The sequence below is a fragment of the Rattus norvegicus genome, chromosome 7, assembly GCF_021556685.1.
Source record: "Rattus norvegicus strain SHRSP/BbbUtx chromosome 7, alternate assembly SHRSP_T2T, whole genome shotgun sequence".
In the NCBI taxonomy this organism is placed as follows: domain Eukaryota; kingdom Metazoa; phylum Chordata; class Mammalia; order Rodentia; family Muridae; genus Rattus; species Rattus norvegicus.
In genome coordinates, this window is record NC_141540.1 from 114291880 (window position 1) to 114307898 (window position 16019).

Below are 16019 nucleotides of genomic sequence, written 5' to 3' on the forward strand. Positions count from 1 at the left end.
AGCTGGAGAACTGAGTCTTGCGCTTGGCTATGGTAACAGGATGGGACCACTGTACAAAAATACTCACCTCAAGATGCCTTCAACACCTTACTTTCAAAGAGAGGAGACACTGTCTGCCACTCAACCTGTAGATGATGAAGCATTCCCTCCTGCCTTTGAATCTCTCTACATCGAATATAAATTTTTATGGAACTTTGAAGTCATTTTTAGAAGAAAATATATTTTAAATGAAAAGCAAGAAGTAAAGTACACACCCAGCAGCAAACCACTGAACTGAGAACGGGACCCCCGTTGAAGGAATCAGAGAAAGGACTGGAAGAGGTTGAAGGGGCTCGAGACCCCTTATGAACAACAATGCCAAGCAACCAGAGCTTCCAGGGACTAAGCTACTACCCAAAGACTATACCTGGACTGACCCTGGGCTCTGACCTCATAGGTAGCAATAAATAGCCTAGTAAGAGCACCAGTGGAAGGGGAAGCCCTTGGTCCTGCCAAGACTGAACCCCCAGTGAATGTGATTGTTGCGGGGAGGGTGGTAATGGGGGGAGGATGGGGAGGGGAAGCCCATAGAGAAGGGGAGGGGGAGGGGTTAGGGGGATGTTGGCCCGGAAACCAGGAAGGGGAATAACAATCGAAATATAAATAAGAAATACTCAAGTTAAGAAAGATTAAAAAAAAAAAAAGTAAAGTACAAATGAGATGGACACTTGCAGCAGGGCTCAGGCACCCTAGGAAGATACTTCTCTCCTTAAAGCCTGGGCTGGTCAGCACCTCTGACCCCATCCAGACCTCAGTTTAGTAACCTGTGGGGTTAAAACAGGATGTAAGTCCAGGGATAAGGCTGAATGGGGAAGGGGGCAGACTGGACAAAGCATCCATGGCAAGGTCAACGGGTGGTAGGTCCAGCATTCACACCCACTGCAGGACGAGGCAGCCCAGAATCTGTTAGGTGCAGCACAGAACCACAAGGTGTTCATCCAGGTAGACAGGAGGCAGGACCCCTTAGAACTCAGTGAAAATAGAATCAGATGTTGTAAATTCGTCTCTGGTTCCTCCATTAAAGCATTATCAGTCACACAGCCACCAATGAAGGGGGAACCAGAACCATATTCTTTGGGGGGTGGGGTGGGAAATGTTGGGTGTGTTTAGTTCACTCTATGTTTCTCATTGTGTGGCATCCTCACAGGAGCCTAGAGAAGGAGATAAAACAAGGACCCAAACAGCACTTGATGCTCTCCACAGCACCTGGTCCTATCTTTTTTGCAGGGCAGCCTGCCTACCTCTGACCACTCAGGCCCCAACACTCTGTGCAGACAGCATTCCCTCACAGAATTGGGAATTTAATGAAAGGGAAGAATCCTTAACCTAGAAAGGGTGTTGTTGGTAGAAGAAAGGGCATTAGAGCATTCTAGCCCTTTTCCTCCTTATCTGAAATTTGAGTTCTTATCTGTCCCTTGTGAGAGCCCCGAGCTCTGGTTATCAGGGCCAACAGCCCCCTGAAAGCCGAATGTTCTGATGACCTGGGCTGAGTAGCAAATTTTTGCTAAAAACTTAAAAGGAAGAAAGAATCTAAAACATGTATTAGACAGCAGTGCATCTTGTAAGGAGGAAAGCATGTTGAACTCCTGGTGATTCAAAGCTTCCTCTACACAAAAGAGCCCCATTACCTCTTGCCTGGTACTGGCAGATTGGAGACAGACCCACCCCCAAAGCTCAGACAGACAGGGCATTCTCATCTCCCAAATAACAAAGGCAGGTAAGAGAGGGGCCCATCAGCAGCAGAGCCTGAGATTTCCCTGCATTTTAACAACCTAATTACCATTACAGGAGTGACAGATGCGTGAAAGGGGCAAGAAGTCAAGGATTACTGAGTACTAAATTTGAAAATACTGCTTCAAATAAATAGCCCAGCCCTTGACAAAATGTTATTAATTTTGTATTTTTGTTCACTCAATATTCCTATTAATTTTCCTGCTTCAAAAAAAAATTGCAAAAGACAAACCATTCTCCCCTCCATGCACACTTTTGTTAAAAAGAAATCTAAATGTTCTGATTTAGTTCAAGCCTACAAAATTATATATTTTCAGCTGAGTCCACATAGGTCTGAGGTTATAAAAGGAAAGTCCATTGCTGGGGAGGGAGGGGAACAAGTACCTTCAGACACAGCTGGTAGCTCTGGTTCTTCTGGAAAGCAATTTGACAGCAAGTACCTAAGGACTTAAGATGTTTGTAGCTTCTAAGTCACTATACCTCTGAGAATCCTCAGAAGACTTCGTCAAAGTCTTTCCACGGGGCAAAGTATGTTTATCACAACACAGTTTATAAAATCAGTGAAAAAGAAAACAGTAGCTAAATGCCCAACGAGAGAGAGAGAAAGCGAGAGAGAGAGAGAGAGAGAGAGAGAGAGAGAGAGAGAGAGAGAGAGGAAGAGAGAGAGGGGGGCTCGTCAGAACATAAACAATAAAATTAGGATGAATGCTGATTGAAACTAAGAAATGAGACCATCAGAGGAGGGAAGCAAAAAACCAAACAAACACCCAGCATTCAGAGCACGTAACCTGGAAGCCAAGCCTTGCACTGCGCCACCGTAAGATCATGCGTAAGATCATGCGGACCACTTCCTTCTCTGTTCTTCCATTCCTGTATGAGGCAGGGCCATTTTAACGAACAGCTTGGAATATCACCTACCATGAAGGTGGCACTCAAGAACGTGTAAAAAAGATGTAAACAAATATGCAAAACCAAGGCCGGGTGTTTGTTCTTTGCTTTTCCTCCAACAGTTTTAATATCTTCTAAACTAAACGTATTCTACTGTTGTAAAAGAAATGAATGTCAACAAAGGTAAAACGGACCACTAAAATATCCTGAATGGATGGTACAGTGATGTTTTTATCACGATTGCTTCAGTCTGTTGCTGCCTTAGATGGGAGCCAGCTATTCTGAATGCACAGAAAATGGCTACCTCCATGGCTAAGAGTCTCCCATACTGCTACAGAAACTGCACAATGCTTAAGGGCCTGCATCTGAGATCTAGCCCTGAAGTTTCCTTTCCAGAAGGACAGCATGAACCGGGGAGGTAGCAGTGACAGTTGTGCCTACCCCCGGGGGCAGTGCTGCTCTCTCCATCACAGGCAGGATGAGATCCCCAAGGCCCTTATCAGTGAACAGTAATGAAAAGGCTTTATTATTGGCCACAAGGCACATCTGTCTGTGTTTCCTGGTTCTAGGATTCTCAACCTGAGGATCTTGATCCCTTTGGGGTAGTAGCAGATATCTGCATATAGGATATTTACATTATGATTCATAACAGTAGCAGAATTACAGTTATAAAGTAGCAATGAAAATAATTTTATGGCTGGGGGGTCATCACAACATGAGGAACTGTATTACAGGGTTGGAGCATTAGGAACCCACTGCTTTAGAGGCTATGATAACCAACATCTTTCCCTGCCTTGGGGAAGTTTACCAAGAACCAGAAAGTGCCAGACACAGAACTAAGCTGTGGCCTAGTATCTCCTATTTCATCCCATGCAAAGCATCCTGGAAGCAGGCTTGTCGCGATGCCCATCCTACAGAAAGGAAACTGAGGTCAGGAGAGGTATGGGAACTTGTCCAGCAGGAAGGCTGGTGTAACAGCTAGGGTGAGGCCAGAGCCTGGGTCTTGGCCTATCACTCTGCTAGCTCTCTGTCTGGCTTGTCTGTGGCCAAAGTACATGTAGATAGAGGGTGGCAGCATACTGATGTGTCGCTATAGACCTTGAAAGGGCAAACCTTATCTCATCCTTGGTGGGTAGAACACTCTAGGGACCAGCAGAGACTATGTGACTGAGACTCCAGGCACCCAGCACTACTTCTGACAATGCAACACCCACCACACATGACTGTGTCACACGTTGGGCTCTCTTCATAATGTTGTTTAAAGAAAAAAAATACAATTTAAAAAAAAAAAAGATTGGAATGACTGGTGTGAAAAAGGCGAATTCCAACCTTCTCTGTTTACCATATGGATAAATCATCACTTTCTGATGCAGAGAACATGTTCCTTAAAGGAGACTCTCTAAATGCTCTCCTGAAAAGAACTGCTTCGACAGTTGCTGGACCAGAGTGTGAGAGCTCTGGATGCCAATGGAGGGGGTGTAAGGCTTCAGGTTCCAGCGTATGGCTGGCCCATCTACTCTATTTCAAAGTGAGCCATCTTGTTCTTGTTCTGCCCAAGCCCCCACTGCCACTTACAGAGGAAAGGGCCACACTGCTGACCAAAAGCAGGTCTTCCTCCATAACTCCAAGAACAGCTGGTACCTGGCTAACCCTACCCTGATGTGAGGCCCCAAGGCAAAGCCAGGTCTTGTCTCCAGCATATTATCTATCCTTCCTTCCTCCATCCGCTGTGAAAAGCATGTCTTCCTCTCCAAAGCCTGACAGAATTCTCTTCTGAGTCCAAGGCCTTGTAACTCAGACAACCCACCCCATCTTGCCATCCCCTTGAATCACTGACACCTCATAGAAGGGGAAGATGGTAGAAAAGAAGTAAGGGTGAAGATGGCCAGGTTTCCATATTCACTGCTGAGGGGATGGCTTTCCCTGCCTGAAGCATGCAGCAGCCTGAGGATCAGCACACCTCCCTCAAAGAAAATACAGATGATCTGGAAACACAGCTAGCTGTGGCTAAGGTCGAATCTCACAGAGGTGTGCAGCACAGGTGGGAGACAGGCAGACCTAAAGAAAGATCAGAACACGAGAATAAAGACAGAGAGAGCGGGTGGGGGTGTAAATTGCTGAGGCCAAGCCTCAGATTCTTCTAGGCAAAGTCAATCGAAGCCATGTGGCTCTTAGGTCCCACTTCCCCTGTACCCTCCCATGGCTGGCTCCCAAAGTTCCTGCATACCTTTGCCCACCCGATGAGTTCGGTCTGCTTCTCATGCACTTCCCTTCAGCCAAAGATTCTGCTCTGCCCTTTGCTGTGGAACCCTCTAGAGCAGTGGTTTTCAAACTTCCTAACGTTGTGACCTTTTAATACAATTCCTCATGTTGTGCTGACCCCAACCATAGAACTATTTTTGTTGTTACTTCACAACGGTAATTTTGCTCTTGTTATGAATTGTAACGTAAATATCTGACATGCAGAAGTTCTGATACCTGATCCTGTGAAAGGGTTGCTCAATCCCCAGAGGTTAAGAACCACTGCTGTAGAGCTGAGGCCTTCTGTGTACTCCCGCCATAGCCACTCTAACAAGGCCTGTGCTCGTGCACACAACCAACAACAGTAGCACTTTTGGCTTTTCTTCCCGGGCCTTCGGGAGATCTCTGCTTGGTTCTCTGTTTTCACAGTGGCTTCTCCTCAAACTGCTGCACCAACTTTTCTCCAGGCCCAGCCTACATGGCCTATGGGAGATGCCCATTGTTCTCCATTCATGCCTCCTGGCTGTACAATTTCACCCTTCTCTTTCTACCCACAGACTCAAGAGCAAGCACACCATTCATGGTCTTGTATGACATCCCGGTACCTCAGGCTCTGACTTCCCAGCTCTTTGAGAACCTAGCACCCATGTAATGCCTAGGCTGTTATTTCTGCCTGAAAGATTTCTGCTCATCTATCCTCTTTGAGCTAGCCTGTGCCTCACAGTGCTACATGCCTACTTCTCTTCCTAGAAGAGCTGTACTCAGCACTCATTTTCCTGTTCACTCCATCACTTTCCCTCTCCCACTAAGCCGTAAGTCTGTGCTCACAGGATTCTGTTTGTCTTGAACATCCTGTTCTATGCTTAAACCCTTAAAACCTGACACGGGTAACCCAGTTAGTATTTAGTGACTGCCTTGTTGTATAGGAAATGTAGAAATTTGTCCCCTAACAGGCAGCTACCCTCAAACAAAAGCGTTCTTAATGACAATTGAACAGGTACTTAGAGGCTGTGTTTGCTAGGAAACGCCACTCCTCACCCAGGTACACAGGTTTACAGCTTGGTCCCCACCTATTCTCTGTCTTCTTTACTGTGGATCACCTGCTTATCTTATAGGCTGAATGCACAGAGCTAATGTCACTGTCCCAAACCTGTAGCCACAGTCTCAGAGGACAGACTACCCCCAGAGGAGGGCAGCTGTCCACAGGGCAAGACTACACTGGAGGACAGACGCAATCACTTCCTGAGGACCAGTTTGCACGATCGACACTAAGGACTTTCAGGACCTGACCTGAGACAGGCATGAATGGGGACTCTTACTTACGTAATGTTAATGAGCACCTCCTGCCTTGTGACTTTGTCCCTCTGTTTAAACCAAAAGTTCACATCAATGTCACAAAGACAGGCTTGGGATCGCTGGATCACCCAACATGGTCACACTGAATACATCTCTCTGCCTCTCACCATCACTTGCATCTTTAATTGACCTATTAGAAGAGGCAACCAAGCCTAGCCTGTTCTCTACCGGCTACAAATTCCAGTTACAATAAGAATCACACTTAGAAAGTCAAGCAACCTTGGAATAAATGGATATGTCAAGGGCAGGCCGTGAGCACGCCTCTCCTTCAGAGAAAGGAGGCCAGAGAGCTTGTGAAATCGTGAACTCAGGACATCATCAATGTCATAAAATTTAGCAGATGAGGTGGAGGGGAGAAAGAGAAGGGAGAAGTGCAGTGGGGGTGGGGGCGTACCGCATGCTTGTTTTTCCTAACAAGAATTAATTAGGCAGGGGGTGGGGACACTGACGAGATAGCTCTTAAGAAGGTTAAGAGTTTATACTCTGTTCCTGCAGAGGACCTGAGTTCTGGAGTTTGGTTCTCAGCCCTCAGCTCAAACAGCTTATAACCAACTGTAGCCTCATCCAATGGAGATCCAATGCCTCTGACAGGCATGAGCGCTCACATGCACATGTGCATATATAGACACTCTTATTTTAAATACATGTATGGAGTGACGTCGAATTGCATGAAGTGCTCCTCTGCTGATACGGCTCTCATCCACGCGGTGTGTGGCCAACACAATGGTAATGACTGCTGTCCCTGGGAGCTAGAATAGGTCGTTTTCTTCTGGTGATCTTTCTCTAGGGCTTGTCTTTTTAAATAATTTTTGATAGGCAAATGACAATAATACACATGTAATAACAAGAACATACAGAACAATGTTTGGATCCACACAAATACTCAGCAGTGATCAGTCAGGGACTTGGCACCTTAAAACTTGGATTCCTGCTGCACTGGATGTCCAGGCCTCCTCCTGACTGCTGAGAGACACTGCATTGTTCTTAGCAACGTCAGCCCCGTTGTGTGGTTTATTCCTCCTGATTGTAATTTCCCAGGTGTCAGTTTAGCCCTGTGCCCTGGCCACCACAAGCTGTGAGATCGACTTAGTTAGGGTCCACATATGAGTAAGATGGTGCAGTGTTTGTCATTCTGTGCCTGGCTGATTTCATGTGACATAGTGTCATGTGCTACACAGATAAAGCATGTGCTACGGACTGACCCATCCTATCACACGTTTTAGGATTACACCCTCTTCTGCAGCTGCATAGTATCCTGTTGTGCACATATTACACATAGCATTCATCTTGTTCATCCTATGAGGAACATTCAAGTTGCCTTCATACCAGGCCTTTGTGAACAGTGCTGCAGGAGGATTGCTGGATCATGAAGTCGTTCTATTGTTAGTTTTCCACAGTGGCTACAATAATCGACCTTACCACCCAAAGTGTAATGAGCAACGTTATCTTAGCACTCTTGCCAACACCCACTATACCTTGTCTTTTTGATGGTGGCCATTTTGATGGCTTGATGGGCATCTTCATGTGGTTTTGACTCACAGCTCCCTGAGAGCAAGTGAGGCCCAGCATTTAAAGACAGAAAACCTGTAATGCCATCCCCTGTTGTCAGTGGCAAGTAAGTCCCCTCTGCGCTATGGTGGCTTGGCTCCCTTACAATCCCCCTCACACTGCTGATGCCCAGCCAAGCTTGCTGTTCTTCCTCTCACTTACCCTAAATCCTAACTCAGAAGCCATTTGCTGCCCATCGCCTACCCTGATATAGCCTCCATACCAAGCTCCCTAGGTCAGAGCCCATGAGGAGTTCAGGAGGCCAAGTGCTTGCCCTTCAGAGGTCAGAAAGGCCATAGGGTACACACACTATATACCTGGGCCCATATCAATCAGGCCCTGGATGTGCCGGTGACACACATAGACAGTCCCAGTCAGTAGAACTCAGGTGCACACTAACAGGCCTTCTGTGACTGTGTGCCAAGCTGCATAAAATGAGCTTGATGTTGTCCCCAGGGTGAAGCCTTTTTCCTGGGAGCTTTCTGCATATAAACTAGGCAAGGACCATGGCTGTCACAGCTGCCTTCCCACCAGCCTCCCCATGGAGGGCCAGCATACAAGAGAAGCTCTGTGTGTGATGGACAAGGAGACTTGAGACCTCATGTTTAGAAACACACCCCCATTTACTCCATCGGAGCAGGACAGGAACACTGCTGCGTCTGTCCAGCACTGGAACACATGCAGGTTGGCAGGGTTTGAAGTCCACTGGGCACTGCCATATGAACATAGGTTCTGCCCCTTGTGAAGGAAAGACCCACAGTGCCACATACATCTGTCAGCACGGCTGCCTGCCCCCTCCAGCAGCTCCAACAGCAGCAAGGACAACAGCTGCTCAGAGCTACAGGGACTCCGCTCCTCATGGGTTCTGCGCTGATAGTAAACATGCATCAGAGAGGAATCTGCTGCTGCTGCTTCCTCCCCTTCTTTCTCCTCTTCTTCTTCTTCTTCTTTCCCGGCATGAAACAGCTGCCGCTTTTTAAAAAAAAAAAAATGTCCTCATGATTTTATCTCCTCTGGCTGCGTCACCAGGTGACTCATTCCCAGTTTCCCTGGGAGACCAGAGGATGGGGCTAATCCAAGTAATTCCTTGTTTACTGGTCATCCAGGTTGTGCAAGTTCAACAGTAGGACACCTGCACACTTCATCACTGGCCCTGAAAACTATCATCCCCCTCTTCAGGTGACCTGTCCTGCCCCAATGTGAAAAGGGACAGACCAGACCAGTCCAGGCTGTGGTGGGCAAACGGTTACACAGCAGACTTGGTCCCACTGACTGCAGGCTACGCCGCGGTGGTTCTGTGCCTGCACGGAGGATGCAGCCAGCTTGGGGCAGAGCACAGGGATCCCATTCCTACAACAGACTGAACTTATATGACTGTTGTTAACTGGGTGCTAAGAGAAAGAAGGGTCAGGACCTCAGAGATCAAAGCCCGGCTGATGGACACACTGCCCAGAGAAAGAGACGGAGCCTAAACAGGAGAATGACTCCTGTGAAGTTCAAATGCTAGATAGGAGTCCACCCCACCCCACCCCTTTGCCATGAAAATCAGAGCCCGATGAAATTCCCAAGTCTGTAGCCAGGCAACAGATCCCCTTACCTATACCCACCCTCCTGTCCCAGGTACTCCCTCTCCTGTCCCCACCTCCCCATGTCTCCCTAGAGAATCTGCCTCCATTCCGTTCCGTGTACCTGCTGTAACTCTGCTAAACTTTCTATCCCAGGGTGAAACTAGAGCCTGATACACACAAACACCTAACAGAAGTGGGTAAGAGACCAGCAGGGGAAGGATGAACCAACAGTTGTGACTCTTGGAGTCCCAAACACATTCCCAGGAGAGTAGGCTCAGAGGAACAACCCTGGGCACCATGCTCTGATGAGTAGCCACTCTGATGCCTCTACCCTTGGGGTATCAAACTCTTGCTGCCAAGGGTGTTTCCGACAGAAACCACAAGGTTCTCCTGGAGAGATGATGGAAAGCCTCCTTATGACAAAGTTGCAGAGGGAAAGAGCTAATATTGGGGAAATAATTAACTATGGTGATCTAGATAAGCGGAGATGAAAGACACAGGAAGTGGGGAGGGGTGAAGTGGAGTCAACAGGCCTCTGAAGTCGGCTTCAAAGGCTTCTCATCTGCCGCTCTGCCCTCTGCGTAAGTTACAAAAATAACAGAGAGCTGAAAAACTCGGGGCTAGCAATGCCCCCATCCAGCAGTCTCAATCAACTGCCAGGGACTAAGGCAAACCCCGGCTCAGCTCCCAAGGTCTTCCATAGCTGCCCCATCTCACCTCCAGTGAGTCTCATAATCCTGTCCCAGAACCCTGGCCAGCCCCACCTTAAGTCTCCATGACTCCCTTAATCCATCAGCCTTCTTTCCTGATGGCCAGCTCCAGATACTCCACAGAGCTTCTCCCGCCAAACACCACTGCCTGTAGACAAACACGTGATTTCCGTGACCTTCAGAATTTGGGCTTTGTGTGCTATTCCTTTTCTTAGTTCACGAAGGAGAAAAGCCGTGTCTGCAGAGTTGAGTGGCGTAACCACCAGCTAATGAACCTAAGAACCAAGAGCCACCTGTTCTCAACTCACCTGGTCCCTTCCCTGTGTGCATTGTGACCAAAGGTACCACTGGTCAGGTCAGAAACTGCCGAGACCCGGGGAAAGCTTTGGTAGACCTCAGTCTCGCCGTGTTTGCATCTCTGCAGTGATAAACATTCAGTGCTGGGTTTAGGAGGACAGACTGTGCGTAGGGAAGATCCAGAGTGTTGGCTCAGCGGGTATGAAAACCTGGATTGCGTAAGCCCCTTGCCAATCTGTCCAATTGGTGCCCAATAGTTACTTCATGATTGTGATAGAAGTGTCACTTGGCACATAGACTGCACTTCAGCCCTCACCGCTGTGTTCTGCAAAAATTCCTCCCGGTGTCAACATTGACTTGTGTACAGAGGACACTCAGTTCTCTTTTCTAAAACCTGAGCTGTGGACCTTGCCCTGGCTCCTCTCTAGCACGTGTCCCCTGCAAGTGGCTTCCTTGTAGGAAGGTACCATCTAGTGGATTTATGCATCAACCATGTCCTTGTCCCAACTTGAAGAGGCCAAGTGATGTCCACCAAACAGTACCCTGAATGACAAATGCTCCAGATCCAACAGATGGGAACCCTCTGTGGTTCACGTGTGATGCTGGGGAACCATGTCACATGTGATGCTGGGTCACAGTGGGACCATCATGGGTAGAGATGGAAATGAACCCTAAGACATAGGCATCTGCCTGACCACACTATGGCGCTGGGCTTAAAAACTATCTGCAGCCACAGTTCTGAGTTCCTGGTTCTCTGTCAGCTGCATGTTCTTGCTTGCAAAATTCCCTCAGGCCACATACTTATATACACTATGAAGAGACCTCTGGGCAATCCCAGCTAGCCAGGGCAGCTTTTATAGTGACCTTCTGTTTTGTGTGCCTTCCATTCCCCTCAGAGGCTCGGGAGCTAAGAGATAGCTTTGTCTGGCCTTTTTTTCCATCGTTACTATGAGATACGCTGTTGTCTAATACTCTTGTAACCACCTATAGCCTGAGGATCCACTTGTTCTACATCTACCCCTCTGAGCTCAAACCTACTGAATATCTGAGAAAAGACCAGTGATAGGCAGTTTCCTGCAAAGTGCACCTGCAGGGGACTGCCCACCCATGTAGCACTGGGGACAGTCACCTGCCACTTCTCACCTTCCACTCCACAGATGAGGAAACTCTCATCTGGCTTCCCACCAACCTATCAGCCAGCCCAGAGGGCCTGTTTGCTTGCACAGGCAAGCAAGGTGTGAACAGGCCAGGCTGACTCCTGGGGAAGTGAAATATCACTTGGCACCACACTCAGGACCCTCAGGGCTCCCACCGACCACCACTCAGGTCAGACGCAACCAAAGGACGGGTTTGAAAAGAAAACACGGTGCCTTGAACACCAGGTAGCCAGACTCTTGACACTATCCTTGGCACTCCATACTGAAGTAGTCAAAACAGTGGGAACAGTGGCCAGCGGCCCAACAGTGGTGTGGGAAGGAGCAAGAGAGAGGGAGGGGTCAGTCACAAGAGAAGAGAGAGGAGTCGGTGGTAAGGAAAGAAAAGTCCTTAAGAACAAGGGTCCTGTTTACACTGCTGTACATTCTAGCAAGGAGCTTAAGCCTGACCAACAGGATGGCCATCAGCTCCACAACTCCATATACGGCCGATCTCTATACATGAAGCTTGGTGGGCGCAGGCCTCCTACAATTCTTGGGTTTTAGTCCGCTCCACTCCCAGCCTCATAAACCACGTTCAGGAATCCTCCTTACTAGCTCCCTGTCCAGAGACCAAATGAGGATATCTCGGCAGACACCTCGCCAGAAACTGTCAGGTGATCAACCGAGGTACAGCCTATCTTATTCTATTTTCATTATTTTAGCATTTTTAAAACAGCACTGAAATAGGCGCGGCTTTAGTCAGGTTGCCAGAAGCCCAATGTGGCAGTCATCTTACAAAGCAGGTCTTCTCTTTTGAGATGCCAAACCACTGAGTTCCTTTTATAGTCACACATCACGCTGCATAGGCATCCGGGACACCAGGAGCATGAGAGACATGATCTACACAGCTGTCTGACTGAAGACCTAAGCAGCTCTTCAATGCAACGGCTAACACAGGAGAGAAAGCAGAATAAGCAAGGTCCACACCTGTCATACTAAGGATGTAAAGATCTTCCTTTGGCTGGGACTGAAAGCAGCCGTCCACGTGCACTAGAATGAGGCTCTCTCACCTTCCCAGCTTCCATATGAGACTGCCAGAAAGCAGCGAGTGACTGAAATCCTGAAGCAGATACACATTTGAACTACTTGAGAGCCGGGTAATGACTAAAGCTGTACAGTGCTTGCCCCAGAAACATGAAGACCAGAGTTTAACCGTAAAACCCACATTTTAAAAGCTGGATATGGCAGCATGTACTAAAATCCCATTATTACAGAGGCAGAGACAGGAGCATCCCTGGGGCTCCCTGGCCAGCCTTGTTGCCACAGGTGCATGCAGGCGTGCGCGCGCGTGCACGCGCGCACACACACACACACACACACACACAACACACAGAGCTGTCACATACACACACACATACACAGAGCTATCACATACATACACACACACTCACACACACACACAGAGCTGTCACATACACACACACTCACACTTACACACACAGAGCTGTCACATACACACACACAGAGCTATCACATACACACACACAGAGCTGTCACACACACATACACACACATACACACAGACAACAAACAGAGCTGTTACATACACACACACACACACAACACACAGAGCTGTCACATACACACACACATACACAGAGCTATCACATACATACACACACACTCACACACACACAGAGAGCTGTCACATACACACACACTCACACTTACACACACACACATACACACACATACACACAGACAACAAACAGAGCTGTTACATACACACACACACTCACACACACACACAGAGCTGTCACATACACACACTCACACACACACACACAGACCTGTCACATACACACATATACACACAGACCTGTCACATACACACACACTCACACACACAGAGCTGTCACACACACACACACACACACACACACACGGAGGTGTTACATACACACACACTCACACTTACACACACACAAACACACAGAGCTGTTACATACACACACACTCACACACACAAACAGAGCTGTCACATACACACACACACTCACACACACACAAACACACAGAGCTGTTACATACACACACACTCACACACACAGAGCTGTCTCTCTCTCTCTCTCTTTCTCTCTCTCTCACACACACACACACACACACAGAGCTGTTATCTTCAGCAAGCTAGGGTTTACAAAGACAGCAAGCAGGGATGAGAAAGGAGCAGGAGAGCCCATTTCTCCTAAACTCAGTATGGCTCTCTGGCCTCCAGCCAAAGGAGATCCAGGACATCTCCCTGTCCCTTACTGCAGTGAAGGACCTAACCTCCAAAGAACTTTCCGTGTTCCTCAAGAGGCACACTTGCAACATTTATTTATTGAAGATACAATATAACAAACACAAAGAATACATCACTGGACCAAATGGGGATCCCCTCCACAGGAAGCTTACCTAAAAGCAAGTGGGAAAGAGCACAAGCAAAAGACTGTATATAAGTATCTTGAGTACTGTGAGAAACTCAGGGAACTGGGGCAGGTGCTGGGAGGGAAGAGTGTGTCTACCATGCATGCCTTGTTGCAGCACTGACTACTGCATTATAGTTCAGCAAAACCTGTTGGAGGAGAGGAGGTAGCCTCACAGCTACTGGGAGAGAAACATTTCAAAAAGGTTTCCACAAAGACAATACGGTGGACACATACCCACATATTCCTTCGACCTGTTCAGCTAGGATGAGCTAGGGCTAAATATCAGGGGATGGGAAGGACTGGGATAAATGTGGGAGCAGAGGGAAGGATTTGGGACAGGTCATCAACAGCTCTCCTGCCATCGTAAGGACTGTGGGTTTTATTCTGAATAGCTAGAGAGGCACAGTTGGGGAAGTCTCACTTTGGTTTGAATGGGATTACTATAAACAACAGACTACTGGGGAAACACTAGGAACTAGTCTGGGAGCAAGCTAATTGTCTTGGAAGGGAAGAGTGTCGCTACAATACTTGCTACAGTACTTGCCTTGACGCTGGGTTATCAAGGTTTATAGTTCAACAAAGACCTGGCTGAGCCAAGGAGGCAGCCTTGTAGCTAGCTGAGGAAAAGCAGTTCAGAAGGAAAAATTTTCACAAAGACAGTAAGGTGGACATCTATTCCAAAACCTGTTCAGCTAGGATGGGATATGGACAGTGACAAAGGGAAGGAAGGAGGGGAGGGAAAGGCACAGGGGTGGAAGGAGGGAAGGGAAAGGCACAGGGGTGGAAAGAGGGGAGGGGAAGGCACAGGGGTGGAAAGAGGGGAGGGAAAGGCACAGGGGCTGGGTGGTGGTGAATTCAAAGCTGCTGAATACTGGGAACATTAAAAAGGCAGAGAAAACAGAAGTTACTAGAGTGTTAAGCACAAAGACAAAAGAGAAGAGTTAAACACAACTCCAAGATATCCAAGATTGGAGTTTTCTTTAACGGATCCTGAGAAGACTGGAGTGGAACCTGGTTGAGTTCTGAAGGGACTGGGTACAGGAGAGAATCTGCACACTGGAGAGCAGGCATGTCTGAGCCCCCCCTTGGAGTTCCAGCAATGCAGAATTCCTCTCCTCCAGTCATTACTGAAAGCTGTGAGTATGCCACAAGGTCCTCGCACATGTGGCGTGGCAGAGAAGACTGGGCAACCCCATTGGTTGGAGCCCAGAGAGTACCCCACTGCTCACAAGCAGCAGCTACCACCGCAAACCCAAGCCAACCAAACACCTCCCAGATCCTCCCCATATGATGTGATCAAGACTGCTGTGGTTCTCGGGGTGTGCTGGGAGTCCTGCTGCAATCCAGAGAGGAAAACTGTCCACCTGGGTCCTTGGTGCATTCCCACCAGCCATAATCCAATACATGCAGTTGGCAGAGTTTAAAAAATCAACCTGCCTGGGTCTTCAGTAAACACCCCAAAGTATAGCCCTCTTCGCTGGGTAAAGATACCCAACCATTTCCTTGGGACTGTAGCATCCATCCTAAGTTCCACAGCATGAAGAAGGCCAACTGACTTATGGTTATGGGTCTGCAGGTTCCGTGTGTCACCATCCTCTGCAGACGTTAACCCAGGAACTCAGTGCACAGCCATTGCTGTTCATTGAGGATGCCTTCTCTGCAGATAGCTCCACTCTGCCCCAGCAGCATGGTAAGGATATCCACCAGGTCATCCCCACAAAGCCACAGCCATGAGGGCATGAGGAACCCAGGTCTTCATCAATGTATAGCTCTACGCTTTCACCATCTCTGGGCCAAGGACACCTGCCAAGATGATGGGTGACTCTCACAGCCATCTGCAAGGCAATGACATCAGACCATGCTACTCCCTTGTGAGATAAGGATCGCTGGCCAGATCCTTGATCAACCCTTGACTGCAGGATAAAACCTTCCACTAGCATCCTGGGTGCTCACTCAAAGCGGTGCCGCTGTCACAAAAAAACAGAAATCCAACTACATCTTCAATGGAACACAACGTGGCTTCCGGAGGGCAAGGAA

At 48.1% G+C, this 16019-nt stretch overlaps 1 protein-coding gene across 13 annotated transcripts in view; it reads right to left on the reverse strand.

The window, feature by feature from the left end:
• The window catches only part of Trappc9 (trafficking protein particle complex subunit 9), a 475208-nt gene that overhangs the window by 207293 nt on the left and 251896 nt on the right, over positions 1-16019 (reverse strand). For 4 of the 13 annotated variants that reach the window (XM_087557412.1, XM_087557410.1, XM_087557411.1 and 1 more), the window contains one exon: positions 7031-8775. In XM_087557412.1, coding sequence (XP_087413538.1) covers positions 8317-8775 — 459 coding nt within the window. In that variant the 3' untranslated portion in view covers positions 7031-8316. 13 annotated transcript variants of the gene reach the window in all.